The sequence below is a fragment of the Ascaphus truei genome, chromosome 10, assembly GCF_040206685.1.
Source record: "Ascaphus truei isolate aAscTru1 chromosome 10, aAscTru1.hap1, whole genome shotgun sequence".
In the NCBI taxonomy this organism is placed as follows: Eukaryota; Metazoa; Chordata; class Amphibia; order Anura; family Ascaphidae; genus Ascaphus; species Ascaphus truei.
The window spans coordinates 37,199,995-37,218,910 of record NC_134492.1 but is presented as its reverse complement, the minus strand read 5'-3'; the positions used below and the strand labels follow the sequence as shown (position 1 = coordinate 37,218,910).

The following is an 18,916-nucleotide window of genomic DNA, read 5'->3' as shown; positions in this document are numbered from 1 at the left end:
CCCTGTTTTCTTGATCTTTTGTGCAGTTTTTGATTCCTGCGATTGGAACCCAGTAATACATGGCCTCAGAGATGGAATAAAATCACCAGTGGGAATCTCAATAGAAACCCCTGATGCCATCATCATGAAAAATAGAATTAGAGTAAGGATGCATTCTGATAACATGAAATTTGTTCTACATGCCTTTAGTAGCGGGCGGCTGTTATATGTCAAGCATTGACCATGTATAAATCTAACTTCTTTGCTAAGCTGGCCATCGTTTGGTGCGCCTGTAATAAATCCTGTAAAAAATAAATAAAATGTGTGCCTATCAAAATGGCCGCTACCTAACTTTGCGCTAGTCTGGGCAATGCTGCAGCTGATCTGTAACATTATATTACTTAGTGAAACACATTATTGTTACAGCTTTCAGAGTAATAGACAGTCTGCTGTTTGGAACCTTACAACAGATCTGTTTGTGATACTTTGTTGCCAAAGGACAGAGCTCAAAAAGGTGTGTGAAAGCCTGTTTCAAAAGAGGAAGTGGATATGACTTTCTAAATGTTTGCTGTAGCAACCAAAGAATAAGTACGTTCAAAATGGCATTAGGTGTTAAAAAAAATGCAGACTGTATTATCTAATACTACAGAACTGATTTATTTAAAAAAAAAACATATAGGATTTTCACATTTCGCTGCTTTAAAGATGCTGCGCTGCGAGTTGGACATTTGTTCTGACTTTGTCAGTACTGATCCGTGCCGTTCTGTTGTCTCTATGAGACTTGGTTGCAGACTACAATCCCGGGGTTTCTCAGAAAAGGAAGGCAGTAAACCCGGGACGCTGGAGCAGATAAATGCACACAAAAAAGCTCTGCCTGGCAATGTACATTTGAAAACGCCTGTGTGGATACAGCTATTTATATCCCCCGCTCTGTGGATCAGACTTCCCTGACAAACGGTTGACTCTGTCTTCAGCTACATGATTATATGGCCAACATCTGAAGGGAAATAAAAGCTCTATTGCAAAGTGCTGCAATCCATTTGTACAGGTTTGTTAATAATATCCTTTTTATTCTCTATTATTCTCTACTTTGGGGGACCTCTCTTATCCACTCTTCAATGATACGTTTTGTGGACTTATGATGGGCACGGATCTGTCATGCAGTTTAGAACATGCCTCTTGTGTATAGGGGCGATATTTTAGGACTATAGCATAAATGACGCACATGCATCTAATATTTTTGCTCACAATGTTGTAATGCAGAAGATGTGAGAAATATTTAGGAGTGTTGCTTTGAAGACCTTTTTATGACATAACTGCTGGCTCGTTATTATTTCACTGTCATCAGCTGCTCTGTTGTCTCAATGAGATTGAATAGCAGTAGCCATTTTAACATCCCGGGGATGCAGCATTTCGGCAACCGATATCTCGTGAATTCAACCTTCTACATATATATTTTTTTAAATGCAACTCTCCCACGTGTTCCTTTTTTTCAGCCCACATAGAACCCAGATGGGGGTGGTATGTGAGTTTCGTGGTTACTTTGACACAAGACTTGAGTTCCTGTGGAACATTCTCTGTGTGTGCGCTGGAGGTCACTAGCACATCCTCAAGGTTTGGAAGAGAATGGCTGTATATAATAAATAGACTGGTTTACAAAAGACTGACAGACACGGTGTGTCCTGAAGTCAATCAAGAGCCACCAAAAATAGTGTGTGAGTAGTGCCAGTTTACAGATCTCTATATGTACTACTTAGTGATGGTTGTACACAAACATTATATGTCTCCCCTTCCGAAGTTAAGAATAGACTTGAGATCTTCATGTAGAGCTGTATGAATACTGTAACTGTTAAGTTGTTCCATTAAAAGGTAGCACAACCTGCAGCAGGTCTATACTTGTTCTGCACAAATACATGGGTCAGTGTAAGGGGGAGAGTGTGCTGGCTGTCAGAGAGTCGGTATAACAGACACACACAGCCTCTGATGGGTGGGATAGGGGGAGAATTTGTAGGCGACAAAGTTTAGCAGGGAGAGGGAGTAAGGACCGAAGCAGCTCCTAACAATTCTAGCTGTCTCCTAGGTTAACATTTTGCCCACCCCTGCAGATTCAAAAGTTCTACAAAATCACATTAGTGCCTGATGCCCAAAACTTACTGTACAATAAATGACATCTTCAATCTGGCTACTCCGTGTTTTACCATTTCAAACGTCCGTAACTCCCATATGCCTATGGTTTTTTTGTTGTTGTTTTTTTTAAAGAACATTAAGGGTGAGGGGCTTCCGGTGACGTCACCAGGGATGGTCAGGTAAACGTGGAGCTCCGTGGACCCGCTCGTATAACCTTTATTAAAGCAACCTACACCACCCGATTTTCCCCCCGTTTTCTGACTCAGGACAAGTGAGAAAGCACCCAGAATGTCCGGTAAAGTGAAGAAACCCACAAATCAAGGGGTTACACGGTATTTCTCGCCGCCGCAGAAGAGAATGGAGGAGCCGGCAGAAAGGCAAGATGGCGGCGGAGCAAGAGGCCCATCAGCCGCCACGAGTGCCCGTAATCAACCTGGAGAGAACCCGGGGGCAGGGGAGCCAGTGACTAGAGAATATATGGAGGAGCTCTTTGCCGCTATGCACACCAAGCTCCATCAGTCACTGCAAGCTGACTTAAAGGAGGCAGTGCGGGACATCAGGGAAGAGATCTCTACCCTAACAACGAGAACGATGGAGATTGAGGCAAAGGTGGAGGACGCCATGACAAGACAGACTGCAGCAGAAGAGGAAATAACCCGCCTAGGAGAGGAAATAGTGGCTCTAAAAGAAAACCAAGAAGTGCAGGAGAACCGGGACATGCGGCAGAATATACGCGTCAGAAATGTCCCTGAAATAATTGCCCCCTCTCAAGTTAAAACATACATATTGGAACTGTTCACAATGTTATGCAGGGACATCCCAGAGAAAGACCTGGAAATCGACAGGGCCCACCGTGCCCTAGGGCCTAAATCAGACGACTCCAAAAGGAGAAGGGACATAATTGTAAGACTGCACAGCTACTCCTCAAAAGAAAGGATCCTATCTAACTGCCGAAATATGGAGCCCCTTACCTTCCAAGAGGAAAACATCCAGCTGTACAGCGACCTTTCAAGGCAAACCGTAATCCGGCGCCAAGAGCTGAAACCTCTCACCTCACTTTTACGTGAAAAGGACGTGAAATACCGATGGGGCTTCCCCTTTATGTTGATTGTCAACAAAGGGGGAAGGTTTTTCACCATGCGATACACAGAGGACATGCTGCCGTTTGCCCAGGCGCTAGGACTGACCCCCCCTCCATCGTGGCTGGAGTCCCCCCCAGCTAGGGGTCAGAAAGACGACAGAGGCGGACCTGCACGATCCTCCGAAAGAATCGCGGCCCTCCAGCAAAATGTGCCAATAAATAAAGAAAGAAAGAAAGAAAGAAAGAAACTTTTAACTTACCTGGTTGCCCCTAGATGTCCCGGGACCCGAGAATCACTGTGCCTCAATCCCCGGCCCTGAAACAGCACCGCAACCCCATCGCGACTCTACCGTCCAGAGGACGCTCGCCATCTGACTCACCCGCCAGGCTCCCTCGCGCGAGAAGGAAGGCCATCGCGAGATCTCCCGATGTTTTCCCGTTCACCAAGGCCGACTGCAGCAGCAACACCCCGGAGGGTCTCAGACGCCCCGCAGAAGCTCCGAGGAGGCAATTCAGCAGACGGAGTCCGGTTCGAGAGTTCCTGAAGCCCACCTGAATAGACCCCCAGTCCCCGATGACCGCCGTAACACACCCCCAGTCCTGCCGACTGACTGGGGGGATCCCCAAGCGGGTCGCCCCGCCGGTCGGTGGAAGGAACCACTCACCTCAGCCTTGTCCCGAAGCGGCGGCCCATTTGGAGAAGGCACGCTACGGACCCCTGACTCCGATGCACAGGGCGACCAGCCCCTTCCAAGCAGTGACGATCCCGATGCAGCGGGAGGGTTTGTGGGGACTTTGGGAGGGTGGGGAGAGGGATATCTTTCTTATAACCGTAAGGGTCCTAGGAACGGGACAATCACGCTACCCTCCCCCGGCCCGCCCGAATCCACACTCCTGTCCCCCCCACACATAGGCACACTAGTGATGACCCCTTAATAGCAAGAGAAAAATTGGGCGAAAAATTGTATAATGCACCTTGTACCTCCCCCCCCCCCCATCTCTCCTCTCCCCCCCATCTCTCCTCCCCCCCCCCATCTCTCCTCCCCCCCCAACCCCCGGGGATCCCCTCCCCACCTGCCCTCCCCTCTTTTCCCGCCCCTTTCGCCCCCCCATCCCTCTCCGCCCCTCCCTCCCCCTCCCCCCCTCTCACCCTCTCCTTCCCTCCTCCCTCCCCTCCCTAGCCCCTCCCTCACCCACCCCTCTCCCATCCCCCTCCTCCACCCCTCTCCCCCCCCACCTGCCCTCCACCCTCTTTTCCCCTCAAGTACCCCCCTCCTTCCCTTGTTACCCCCTCCCCTTCCCCCCCTGCCCCCCCTCCCTCCCTCTGACTGAAGAAGGGATACCAGCAGGCAACACGCCCGGCTTAAAGCGGGGGATAATATACTTGTCTAGTGGAACCGCAATGAGGTCAACAGTGCGAGAAGGCGGCATCAAAACTGTATTTGCTCCTCGAATCAGCACCTGACAAAGACAAATATCTGCTGTAAGGCTTACAAGCACAATGTTTGTACTGATTATCACCAAGACCTAAATGTGCTCCCTAAACCCAAAAGTGTAACCCAAAGCCCCAGGTAACGGGCCACACCAACATGATGTACACACACATTTACTGCCTCCCCCAGAGTTCTTCCCCTTGGTCTCCCTTCCCCCCTCCTCCCCTTCCTCCTACCCCCCCCCCCCCACCCTACCCACCCCCCACCCTATCCCCCTCCCACTAAACTGAAGCCAGTTGGATCCCATCCCCACTGATCTCAACCAACACTCCTGACTCGCAACCCAAGGTGTAATAACAAAACTACCTAAGGGTCCGCGACTCCCCGTCCCCCCTGAGAGGTGAAAGACCCGGATCCACCCCCCCAAGGGCCTTAAGCCCAACAGCCGGCTAGTAGACTACCGGTTTTCATTTGTTCTAGGCCAACCAGAAGCCTAGTCTCTTTCTTTTTCCTCCTAGTAGCGTTCTGCTGACACTGTCCCAAGAAATGAAGAGATCTGGTGGAGATATTATTTTCCTGCAGGAGACGCACTTTACATCTCAGGACCCGCCCAAAACATTTCAAAACGCATTCCCCTTGGTTTTTTTTCCCTCATTTAGCAGTAAAAAAAGGGGGGTTGCGATTTTAATCCGACAAGGAACCCCATTTAATCTAACAAAAACAATAACAGATCCAGAGGGTAGATTTCTAGTAGTGTATGGAACACTCGCAGGTACGGCAATAGCCCTGGTAAATCTCTACGCTCCAAATGAAAACCAGACGGCATTCATGAAAAAAATACTAGAAGACATAGATCCAGAGTACCTATCTTCGATGATAGTGGGAGGTGACTTGAACATGGTCCTAAACCCAATAGAGGACAAATCACTCGTCCCGGGGCGGCTACACACGCCCCAATCCCTGAGCAAAGGGAAGAGGTTCAGAGATATCCTTAAGGAGTTTTCCCTGATAGACATATGGAGAACCCAACACCAAGGCCAAAGGGACTTCACGTTCTTCTCAACACCTCACCAGACCTATTCACGCAACGATTACTTCCTGGGATCCAAGAATGTATTAGAGGCTTCCACAAGCTCAGATATTGGTCCGACAACATGGTCAGACCATGCGCCTATCATTTTGACTTTATCTATCCCCTTTGTGAAAACTGTCTCCTACAACTGGAAATTGAACGACTCATTACTAAATTGCCCAGAAGTGAAGAAAAAGATTTAAAAAGCCCTCAAGGAGTACTTCACTAATAACTGTGGCTCTGTTTCATCGCCCACGGTCTTATGGGAAGCCCATAAGGCAGCAATTAGGGGTAATTTTATCTCAATTGCCTCCCATAAGAAGAAAATCAAAGCAAAAGCAATAAAGGACTTGGCGGAGAAAATAACTAACTTGGAGCAACAACATAAAACTAAGCCATCCAAAAGAATTTACAAGGTACTGACTGCCGCCAGAAACGAGCTAAAAAGTATCCAACTTGAAAATGTGGAAAAAGCCCTTAAATGGACCAATCAACAATATTACGACAAGGGCAATAAGGCTGAGAGACTCCTGGCCACCAAATTAAGAGGCATACAAAAAAGGTCCCAGATAGCGTCGATCAAAGGAAGGTCTGGCGAGGTGTTATACAAAGAGAAGAAAATAGCGGACAAATTCACCACATTCTACACCAAACTCTATAATCTGAAGACCCAGAAGGGAGTCTCAGAGCTGTCAAGAGCTGAGGAGATCTCGGGCTACCTGGACGAATGTGAACTCCCCACACTAACGGAGGAAGAAAACTCCTTCCTTAATACCAAAATTATTAAAGAAGAGTTGGTAGCCGCGGTGAAGTCCTCTAAAGTATCTAAAGCACCAGGACCTGACGGCTTCTCCAATGTCTATTACAAAAGATTTCTCCCAATATTAACTAACCATCTGCTTAACTTGTTCAACTCATTCCTGGAAGGGAACCCTATCCCCTCGTCAATGACTCTAGCTAACCTGGCCATTATCCATAAAGAAGGGAAGGACCTGGCACAATGCGGGAGTTACAGACCCATATCACTCCTAAACAATGACCTCAAATTATACAGCAAGATCTTGGCGAATAGACTGAACCCTATTCTGCCAAGATTAATAAACATTGACCAAGTGGGATTTGTCTCTTTGGGTCAGGCCTCAGACAACACTCGAAAGATTATCAACATAATCGAACATGTCCACCTCACAAGCTCCAAGGCAATGCTACTAAGCTTAGATGCAGAGAAGGCATTTGATAGAATTGATTGGCTATTCCTCACTAAAACGTTAGAAAAATTTGGCTTGAAAGATGCATTTTTAGAGGGAGTACAAGCGCTGTACCAGAACCCGTCTGCAATCGTCAGACTTCCGGGAGGCAACTCGGAGAGATTCCAAATCAGAAACGGTACGAGACAGGGGTGCCCCTTGTCCCCTCTCCTCTTTGCGCTCACCATAGAACCACTGACGGCTAAAATACGTAATAATATAAATATCCAAGGCATAGCAATTGGAAAAACGAATGATAAAATCTCCCTATTTGCCGACGATATTATTCTGACCATAACCAAGCCCCAAACGTCCCTCCCTAATCTCCAAAGAGAACTGGAAGCCTTTGGCTCCATATCAGGATACAAAATCAATAGTGAAAAATCAGAGGCACTCAACCTCAGTCTCCCAGAGCCGGAAGTGAAACTACTTAAAATAAACTTTGCATACAAATGGAGTCCTTCATACATCAAATACCTGGGTGTGAATGTATCGAAGGACTACCAGTCACTATATCAGCATAACTACCCAGCTCTCTTTGACAAAATCAAAAAGGATTTGAGCAAGTGGGAAGGTTATCAGATATCATTTATCGGGAGAATGATATCCGTAAAAATGAACATACTTCCTAGACTACTGTACTTTTTCCAAACCCTACTGGTCCATGTTCCTGGCTCAGAACTCAAAAACATTCAAAACAGGATGTTCCACTTTATTTGGCAAGGCAAAATACCCAGAGTAGCGAGATCAGTGCTATTGTCATCACAAGGGAGAGGGGGCATGGGAGTCCCGGACATACATAAATACTACCAGGCAGCCCAGCTAAAACAAGCTGCACTGTGGAACTCCGACCAACCCAACGATGTTGGCTCAAAATAGAGACACACCACGCTGAAATGCCTTCCCTGCCATCATGCCTTTGGAGCATGGAAAGAGGGGACATGTCCCCACAAAAATTTAAATTAGGGACGTCAAGACATACTTGGGAGATCTGGTTAAAAACCAAGCTCAAATACAAGCTCTCTTCCCCTGGGTCACAACTCACGCCAATATTTGACAACCCCAGATTCCACCCGGGATGTAGGTTTAGATTATTCGATCAACTAAAATCGAAAGGGGTCAAGATAATGGTGGATGTACTGAGCCTAGGGAGGTTCCTGAGCTTTCAAGACCTCAGAAATAAATATAGAACCCCAGATTTGGATGCGTTTAAATACCTCCAAATCAGACATTTTGCCCCCAAAATTTCCCCAAACCCTGAGTTTCCCTCTCTTACTAAATTCGAGAGGCTATGCAAAATGGATGCAGAACAAAAGGGCCTTATCTCCAAAATGTATTCGATGTTAGAAACAGGGGAAGACCCCCCGAGACATGATTATATGCTTAAATGGGCGCTGATTTGAATATGACTATTGAAGAGGAAGACTGGAAGGAAATCTGGGAAGCAGCCTCGGGGACATCCCTATGCACCACCACAAAAGAGAACATTTATAAGATTCTCTTCAATTGGTACCTCACACCAGTAAGACTAAAACAAATATACCCTCTGGCATCGGATCTCTGTTGGAGAGGCTGTGGTCAAAAGGGGGACATGGCCCACATTTGGTGGACATGTCCAGAAATTAAGAAATACTGGTCTACTGTCCAAAATCTAATAAAAGAGGTCACAAGCCTCGAAATACCTATTGAACCACTGACCTACCTGCGTGCCAGACCGACTGAGGAAATCGGTCGACCAGTAAGGAAATTAATCTCCATTATCCTCACAGCGGCGAGATGTGAGATTGCGGCCTCCTGGAAGAAAATAACCCCCCCCCCCACTAAGGGAATGATTAAAAAAAGAATTAACGAGGTTATGCTGATGGCAAAGCTCACAGCCTACCTGAAGAAAAAAACTAACCTATTGTACAAAGTTTGGGAACCCTGGCTGATCTTATAAAGAAAAGCCCACTCCCACCCCCCACCCCCCTCAGGAGGGGATTCCTCATACAGGAAGGGTCAGGTTCGGTAACTTGGAGGCCAGTCACCCGAGGAAGACACCCTACCCCCCTCCCCCTCCCCACCCTCGTTATCTGGTACCTTCTTCCTACATTCACACTAGTCTAAGCTTCCCTCCCCTCCGGGAAGCCCCACCTTTTGGGCAACTGGCTTTGCCCCTCTTCCACAATTTTTTTTAAAATGTTACTACATATTGGGATGTTAAAAATGTTATCTGATTGTATGTAATTGTGTAACCACCCAATAAAAATATTTGAAAAAAAAAAAAATAACATTAAGGGTACTGAACATTTTAAGCAGCCTGCCTCTAAAGAAAAGATGTGTCAAGAGCTCATGAAGAAACTTCATCCATGAAGAATGATCCTGATTCTCATTAAACAGATCCAGTAGCTACTTAAAAAAATATATATATATTATTTTCTCCACGACTAATATAGCAACTAGAAGTCTTCACTACACTAGGTATATAAATATCATTTTGCATATCCTCAGTGGTGTGCTTTCGTTTCTATTTTTGCGTTGTATTTTCCTGCAGGTAATTATCTCCCTGTTGGGTTTCTGGATGCATCTTCAATATAGAAAGTGAACCAATTTTTAAAACATAGCACTAATGGACAAGGAAAAGCCCAGTGACCTTTCTGCATGCAATCAGCCTATTACTCCGGTGAGTTCTGATTGGTATAAAATATTAAGCATTAATGCCTGAATTGGTATTAAAATGAAATCCCCCAAGAAGCTTTCCTTGCTTTTTTTTATCATCTGGACATCTGCTGACAGCAATTAACATGATTTGGGGAGCTCGGCGAGCTGCAGAATAATCTGAAATGTTTTAAATGTATCCAATTAAATATTGACATTGATGAGCTCATGGTAACCTCACTCATGCACATACCCAAAAGGTCGGCTTTTCTCAATGAGTCATAGGTCTTCAGAGGGTTATATATTTGCTAGTGCTGGGATCTCTGCTCTTAGCTAATGGCACAGGAAAATGTATAGGCAGTTTTGGAAGCCTGCTTTATGGAACTGATCAGCGAGACGGTCTCTCCGGGCGGAGTGAGGCTGTAGCTCAGCGTAAAAGTGCTGCAGAAAGAGGTGTTGAGATCTTGGCTTGAGGCGAAATTCATGGTAACATTAAGGGACGCAAGCCGTATTAATTGATAATTGTGTAGCAGACAGGCATCGGCTAATTCATGCGGAAGATCCAATCCTTTTGGCTGTCGTTTAGATTTGATTTTGTAAATAGGCTGAGAAAAATATAAACTCATTCTGATTGTGTTTAACAACTCTGTCAATGATTTTACTGCAAGTCCAATATTAGATCTAATAGCAGATTAAAAAAAATCCGGCAGTGCTCAGAACGGAGAAGTTATAAAGCAGTTCTTATGTCACCGATTGTTATTTAAACACCTTAAAAAAAAAAAAAATTTAAAGTTGAAAACTAATGTAAAAATATCTTATGCCATGGTTTGTAACCATAGAAATGAAGCTGGTTAGGCTTATAAGCCATGTAAACGGGACCTAACCTCTAATTATCTGAAATTGTGCGTAACGTAACTGCCACTTATTGGACATAGCTGCCAATACTACATAAAATTCTTTCTGGCTACATAACCACGCTGAGAATATGCACACGGCTATCATTCAGTTTCCAGGCACTGGTTGGATTGCCTGTGCTTTATAAGAGGTGAAATAACAGCTTAAAGTGTATGCATTTTTATTCTCCAACTTATTCCTACAACATGGGCATTAAAGTAATTGAAACTCTGCAGCGTTTCCATATGTTCAATGTACTGCGCCTTGTTTAACTCTCTCAGTGCAGGCTTGAAGAGCAACCAGTTTGCTAATTACTATCCACTTATTCCACATAGAGCACTGTATTCATCTGCATTGAATTAAGTGTGTGTGTGTGTGTGTGTGTGTGTGTGTGTGTGTGTGTGTGTGTGTGTGTGTGTACACTAATGTTTACCATTATCTAACTGTACTTTAGTGGGTGTTTGAGGTCAAACATCTGCATTGTGAGAAGAGAATTGCTGCCCCCAGGAGTTATAATTTGCGCAGGTTAATAGGACAACATAGAATGACAGGAAATGGTCCATGTGAAGAAGCAGCTGTCGGGTGTCCCCTGCACTAATTACAAGATCCACTCCTAATCTTAAGGATGAAGTTCCACCTATCAACATATATTTAAGCTGCCATAAGCACTTTTTGCAGACACCATTACAAACATGTGCAATCTGTTTGAAAATGCATCTCTGATCATTGCCGTGCTCACTGTAATACCCACAGGCTATATGCCCCTAACTAGCCCTAATGTACTGTCGCTTTGTTATTTTTCAGTTAGCGTCTAACATACATTACCTGTTAATTCCGTGCAGGTCTCTCCTCCATGGAAATGGTTAATTTCCGTGTGTTTTTAAGCTTGAATGCTTTTTTTAAACCTCTTTTTACGCCACGCAATGCAGAACTGAACTAGGTTTTGCATGACTGTCAGTGGTTCTGCAATTTTCTCTGCAGTCATTTCCTGTAGACCTTTAGCAGAAAACGTTTGTACAGGAAGTGACAGGGTTTTTTAAAGGGTTCTTTTTTTCATCAGTAGAAGCAAAAGGTTGGCTGCAGAAAAGCTCATAGGTCCAGGTGGCTCAGTTCATGTGGAGCAAGAATAACACGGGTCTCGAAATCTGGTTTGGCCGTCATCTTCTGGCTCCACAGAAATGGATTTTAGATTGTTCTGGAACTTCAGTTATTAAATTGCACGTGTATTGGTAAGGGATTATTTATAAAGAAAAGGTAGCCAAAGTGCTGGAAAGATGAACATGTTTAGAAGACAGAAGCACTCGCATCCTGTTATATATGGAAGGTCCATGTCTGCCCCAAGTGGAGTGGACAGCAAAGAACCAGCTGATGGTCTACATGACTATAGGTGGTATAACCGCAGAAGGGGTAAACGGAAGATATTTACACAGCCTTTTTTCGGAAAAGGGCTTGCGGCGAGTAGGAGGTGCCAGTCTGTCCCCAGATTTTACCAACGGGGAAACGAGAGGGAGCAGTTGCAACATCCTCCAGCTCGTCTTGAAGATGAGCATCAGACAGACCTCTTCAAGGATATGGTCCATGTTGCTCAAGAGACCCTGCCAGTTGGGAAGATGGGACCATCTAGTAGGAGACCAAAAAAGGTGGCCTTTGAGCGGTCCACATCAGAGCCGTCTGGTCCAGTGTCATGGAGTAGCCGCCGTGGGAGTCCTGCCATGCAGCGAATAAACTCTGTGGATTCTGATCAGCGTGGATTTTTTAACCGTGGATTTTTTTCTACCTTTTCAAGTGGCCTGACCCGAATGTTTAGCTCAAGCAGAGATATTAGTAATTCAGCTAATATGGATCCAGGTAGGAGAGTGAATTCCATATGTCTAGGTTGATATGATTTTCTTTCAGAGTAAATATGACCTGCGATGACACGTTGAGATAATATAGTATTCACTGTATGAATTATCATTGGGTACCACAGTAAATACACGCCACTTGTGCGGTGTGTTTTGTTGTTATAGAGTGAAATGGTAAATGTGGTATCTATATTCCAGATTTTAAAAAAGGATCATCATAACAATGAATTATTCCTGGGTCTCCTATTCATCGCGCATATGTGTAAGCTATATGTATAGATGGTACTCATGAGATGAACTTAAAATCTGGTTCTTTTTGTGAGCTAGAAGTCAGCAATTCTATTTTACCTCATAAAAAACCTTTGACGGTCTAGGAATGCATAGGGGCGGTCATTTTAATTATACATAATCAATGTTAAGATCTGAGCCATTAAGTCATACTGAAACAAAATACAGCCTAAAAGCAAGTTGAAACTTTTAGAAATGCACTGTTTTGCATTCCAACGAAAAGTGGACTGCAGATCAGCACCAGTATTTAAACACAACCCAAATTCACCAAGTTCCGTTAACTTATTATTGTACCTGTAATTACCCTAAGCTGGCACCCATTCATCATAAAGCAATATTCACAAAAGCAAGTATGTTGCATAGACCTGACAGTGTACACAGAATTTTGCAGCTACATTGAATCTCTGCCCCGTAGAGCTTACAATCTAATTGTGGAGTTTGAGGCACAGGGAACTAAAGTGACTTGCCCACGGTCATAAGGAGCTGACAGCGAGATTTGAATCTGGCTCCCCTGCTTCCGAGTCAGTTTTATAGTCAGTGCGTTTACTCACGGAGCCACTAGATTTAAATATCATATAAAGTATGCCGTACTTTTTACGTCCATTATTCTAAATGATATGCAAATTAGACAAAATGAAAAGTCTACATTCACTAAGCTCAGTTCAGGTTAATGCCAGGCAATAACATATCAGTTTTTAAGTCCTTCCTAACTCTGGAGAGAGCTATTGGTTAAGCCATTGTTTTTCAACCAGCAATTCCCAGGTCATTTGAAAATTGTACCAAATACAGAAGATGTACAATGCATCTGATCTCATACGCGCTATTAGAGAGGGTTGGGGTTCCTTACAATGCATCTGATCTCAGACTATTAGAGAGGGTTGGGGTTCCTTACAATGTATCTGATCTCAGATGCGCTATTAGAGAGGGTTGGGGCTCCTTACAATGCATCTGATCTCAGACTATTAGAGAGGGTTGGGGTTCCTTACAATGTATCTGATCTCATACGCGCTATTAGAGAGGGTTGGGGTTCCTTACAATGCATCTGATCTCAGACTATTAGAGAGGGTTGGGGTTCCTTACAATGTATCTGATCTCAGATGCGCTATTAGAGAGGGTTGGGGCTCCTTACAATGCATCTGATCTCAGACTATTAGAGAGGGTTGGGGTTCCTTACAATGCATCTGATCTCAGACTATTAGAGAGGGTTGGGGTTCCTTACAATGTATCTGATCTCAGATGCGCTATTAGAGAGGGTTGGGGCTCCTTACAATGCATCTGATCTCAGACTATTAGAGAGGGTTGGGGTTCCTTACAATGTATCTGATCTCATACGCGCTATTAGAGAGGGTTGGGGTTCCTTACAATGTATCTGATCTCAGAGTTGCTATTAGAGAGGGTTGGGGTTCCTTACAATGCATCTGATCTCAGACTATTAGAGAGGGTTGGGGTTCCTTACAATGTATCTGATCTCAGACGCGCTATTAGAGAGGGTTGGGGTTCCTTACAATGCATCTGATCTCAGACTATTAGAGAGGGTTGGGGCTCCTTACAATGTATCTGATCTCAGACTATTAGAGAGGGTTGGGGTTCCTTACAATGTATCTGATCTCAGACGCGCTTTTGGAGAGGGTTGGGCGTTCCGCAGAATTTCACAATATAATTATAGGGTTCCTTAACCAAAAACAAGATGAAACCCCTGGGTTAAGCTCAGAGATGAATTATGAAACCTTAAAGTCCTCACTTGAAACTTGAAATTCCCCAAAACAGATTTAAGGAAGATATTTTATAACTGATATAATTCTGAATTCTTTTTGTAACCATTTATCTAGCAGTTAATAAAAGGGGGTTGTTTGCAGTACAAAATTGGGAAACAATATGTATGTATTCAGTAATCGATATAAGAGAAAGCACAACTGCACATTTGTGCATAAAACATGAACCCTTTCTGTTTGTTAGAAAATGAAGACGCTCAGATCAGTGAAGTGTCTGTGCCCATATCCACTTACGGTGACCCCTTGCAGCCCAGAACACCCTCCTAACTGTCTCTGTAACTTCTCCCCACTTACCACTTAGATTATAAACTCTTTGCGAAAGGGACTCATTTCCCTAATGTTACTTTTATATCCAAAGCTCTTATTCCCATTGCGTTGTATTATTATGTCACGTGTATTATTGCTGTGACGCGCTAGGTACATGGAAGGCGCTATATAAATAAAGATATACATGCATGTGCCATATGGAGATTGGTGGTTGTAGTACAAGAAGAATGGGAGCAAAGTGGTAATCCAAACGCACTTTGTGTCCACCGTTTCGAACTCTTGGCTTCTTCCCTACTCATCTGGATCTTGTCTGACTTCTTATCTAAATGTCTGTCTCTATGTGGTCGCGGATCCTGCAGTTTCAAAGGAGAACGCACCTGTATCTATGAATGTAGGAGTGCGGGTATGCTTATCCCCGGGATGTCTGTCTGGGCCAAGGCGTCCAGACTTTGAGGAAATTTGGGCCGGTGTCATTGACCAAACTCATCAATTGCTCCATCCGGCAGACATGCCAAATTCTGTTTCTGATTTTGGGTATTACTGGTAAATCCGATTGTTTCCACAGTGCTGCTATCTCACACCTGGTGGCTCTTGCAAAGTGCACGATTAATTTGTGCGACGCATTTGACAGACCCTGGATCCGCCTGCCCAATAGGAACAGCCACGGGTCCAGGGGGATCTCCAAACCGAGTATCCTCTGTATCCACACTCTAATTTGTTCCCAAATCGGGGCCACCTTCGTGCAAGACCACAGCATGTGTTGTAGATCCGCGATTTCCCCGCACTGCATTGGGCAGAGCGGGGAGTATCCTTTGACAAATTTAGATAATTTTACTGGGGTATAGTACCAACGCATTAGGACTTTATATATATGCGTTCTCCTTTAACGTGGTGCAGATTGAACTTTTCGCTGCTGCCTGCAGGATCCTGTCCCATTCCTCGTCCTCTGTAATAGCTGCTTTTCAAAGCTCTCGTGCCCAGGGGGCCAATCGGAAGCCGTGATGTCATCCGGTTCAGCTTCCTAATGGTCCACATGATGCTTTAAACTTGAAAACCCAGCTAGCGCACGGCACCCTTTACAGAGGTAAGTATCTCCGGATGCAGGGGTACCTGGGAGCTGAAATAAATGGGGTTCAGCTCCGGAGACCCCCTGCCTCAATCCTGTGTAGAAAAAAACATTTGTAAATTTTTTAAAAAGCGCTTGGATTTCTCCTTTAAACGGGCAATTCCTCCTCAGTGAAGACAAAGTAGTGATATAAAAATAAAAACAGGTAGTGAACATTTGCCAGTGTCTGTCATATATACAGTATGAAAGGAAACGATTACTGTACAGAGCAGGAGAGACAGCGACACAACATGGCTTTTTAAACAGCAAAACGTGACATCTTATATCGGTTTTTGTTTTAATTTTAAATAAATGAATTCTCTAGTATTAGATAATACTGCATTTTTAAAAAAAAATATTATTCAGCTCGTAATGCTATTTTTAATGAGCTTTAAATCATCCTTTAATTTCTATTACCAGTTTTAGCCTATCTCCCAAGCAGTGCAAGATATTTGCAACACTTACTCGTTTGGGATAATTTGTTGCCAATATTCCCAGCAGTTTGAGCTGCAAACTGTAGTAATACATACTGTAGTGTTACTTTGGTAATATAAGACTGCGCTTATAGTGCCGGCGATGCAACGTCGCCCAAAAACAAATGTATTGCCGCCGTCGCGTGCGCTTATAGTATGCGCAACGCGACGGCAGCAACGCAAAATTTGGAAACCGGTCAAATTTGATTTTTCAGAGGCTGTCGCCACATGTGACAGCCTCTGAACCAATCAATCACCTGGTCACCCGAGACGCCGCCGCAAAGCGAAATACAACTTTTGCTAGCGGCAACGGGTGACATCACCTGTCGCGTCGCCGTTGCGCGCACTATAAGCGCGGCCTAAGGATACATTGAGCTGCTGAGTTACACAGCCATTATATTAGTCACACAATCAGAAATTTTACAGATTTACAACAAAAGCACAAAAAGATTGCCATTTTAGGTAAGAATGTAGAGTTATACATTGTCACAACGCTTTACATATACAATATATATATATATATATATATATATATATATATATATATATATATATATATATGTAGCCCCGAGGTAAATTTGAGCTTTCTGGCCCCCCTCCGCGAGTGCCGTGAGGTAGCGGGTGCCGCCGGAGGCTGCGACGGACCCGCCGGCACTTCGCGAGGGTGGGGGCCAGAGCAGGGAGTAGCGCGTTGCCCTGCGGTGCAGGCCGGTTGCCGGGGACGCGATCGGGCCGTCGCTAGGGCCGCGATCGCGTTGCCACCGGCCCGGCTTGCAAGGAAGAGGGCGCCGCCATTGCGCGTTAGTTCGCGCATGCGCAGTAGGGCAAAAGCGCGCGATGGGTTCCCCAGTGCAGGGAGAGATCGCGCGAGAGTAGGGAAGGTAGGAGAGAGAGTGAGGCGGCCATTAGGGGTTCGCGCATGCGCGAGGGAAGCGCGCACGCGGCCCCAATGCATTAGGCAGCCCCTGGGAACTACAATTCCCAGGAGGCTTAGGGAGGCAGAGGTCAGGTGCTCCCTAGTGGCCAATAGGGCTGAAGGAAGCTCAGCCCGGGAAAAGAGATACATTTCCCGGGCTTTGCAACAGCAGTCAGGGCAGAGCAGAGGTAGGAAGGGTGCAGGGAGCGCATGGCTCCTGCATCAGGTAAGGGTCCTCCCTAGATTCCCAGGCAGGCCCCAATTCCCGGGTAAAGGGCAGGGGGTAACTGAAGAGGGACGCCTTAACTAGGGAGGTGACCCTTGAGTGTGGAAGGTGCAGGTTTGGCAGTGCCACAGCGGAGAGGGCTGTGGGCACTGTCAAAGAGGCACAGTGTGCAAGCAGTGTGGTTGCTGCGGGATCCAGGGGCTGTGTGTGATTGCAGCTGCCTGTGAGTAGTGTCGCTGTATGTGCTGGGCACAGTGCGTGCAGTGTGTGAAGTGTGGATCCCTGCAGGCTGACAGTGTGTGCGGTGTGTCAGCTGCAGGTGAGTTGGGAATAGCTAGTAGCAGTTACAGTTAGGACTGGGTAGCTAGGGGAAGGGGGGGGGCAGGTTATGTCCACAGGCCCTAGGAGTTTCCCTCAAGCCATCCCAGGTTGCGGTTCTTCAGGGACAGGCCCTAGGTTAGGGTTGCTGTCACTCTAAGTAGTAGTTAGCGATAGGAGGAAGCGGCGGTTGCTGTTCCCATGCGGTTGGTGTTGCCGTGGTCCGGTTGCAGTTCCCGTTGAGCGGTGGGACCCTCGTTGGGGTCCACCGGCAGAGTACCTGGAAAGGATCAGACGGACGTCTGACCCTTTGAGAAGAAAGTTGCGGTCCCGAGCATCGGAGTGCTCGGAAGGTATCTTCATTATTATAAAGTGCACCAACTGGGCCCTAGCTTAATATAGTGACTGCGCAGTCACCCACGACCTCCGTAGGAGTTACGAGACATTGGGTGTGGGGTGATCACAGGACACTTGGTTGGGGAACACCAGACATTGGGTTGAGGTGATGCGGGTAGAGCATCAAGTTATGTTATGTGATGTTATGTAATGAGTTATATGTGTGTGCTAAGTAAAGTGTTAGTTATTGTTTTATCGTATACGTGTGTCATTGTATTTCTTACTCAGGGCTATCTTTCCTAACGGGGGATCCTGGGTAAGTGGAGGCGCTGCACCAAGTAAGGGTAAGGGTTTCCCCAGGCTCCCAGCTAGCGGAGGCTCAGATCTCCTGGAGCCACACAGGTTATGCAGTACCAGTAGTCCCTTAGAGCAGGTGTGTTGCAGGGAAAGGGACCGGTTAGACCACGAGGGGCCAATGTGAGATTGGGTGGGTCGGCCGGTTCACAAAAAGGGCTACATATATATATATATATATATATATATAAATATATGTATATGTATATGTATATGTATGTATGTATGTATATATATATGTATATGTATGTATATATAATTTAAGAGGGGGAATGGGTCCTTTAGGACCCCGAGAAGTTCAAAAGATTGTAACATCAAATACTTCTTGGTCCATTAAAAGGTATCATACCATCTACTCCCTCTCCCTCCTTTGTTACTACATCTTTAATGCATGAAAATATAATTCTGATTGAACAGCCTGATAATTACTGTATCAGCTTTCCACTGCTAATTAGCAAGCTATCTCAAAGCATCACCTTCCTCGTTAAATTTGACACCCTTTACATGGTTGCTTACATTTCCGTTTTCTAATTTCAAACTGCTTCGA

The 18,916-nt window shown here is 45.3% G+C and overlaps 1 protein-coding gene across 14 annotated transcripts in view; it reads left to right on the top strand.

Moving 5' to 3' along the window:
* Positions 1-18,916, top strand: part of RASAL2 (RAS protein activator like 2) — a 264,917-nt gene that overhangs the window by 102,269 nt on the left and 143,732 nt on the right. For 3 of the 14 annotated variants that reach the window (XM_075616618.1, XM_075616619.1, XM_075616617.1), the window contains exon 1: positions 11,563-12,318. The exons of 7 other annotated variants lie outside the window; for them this stretch is intronic. In XM_075616618.1, the coding sequence (XP_075472733.1) occupies positions 11,745-12,318 (574 nt within the window). In that variant the 5' untranslated portion in view covers positions 11,563-11,744. Of the gene's footprint in view, positions 1-11,562; positions 12,319-18,916 lie in introns of those variants that run through there. 4 more of the 14 variants (XM_075616614.1, XM_075616612.1, XM_075616615.1 and 1 more) reach the window with 4 other exon arrangements.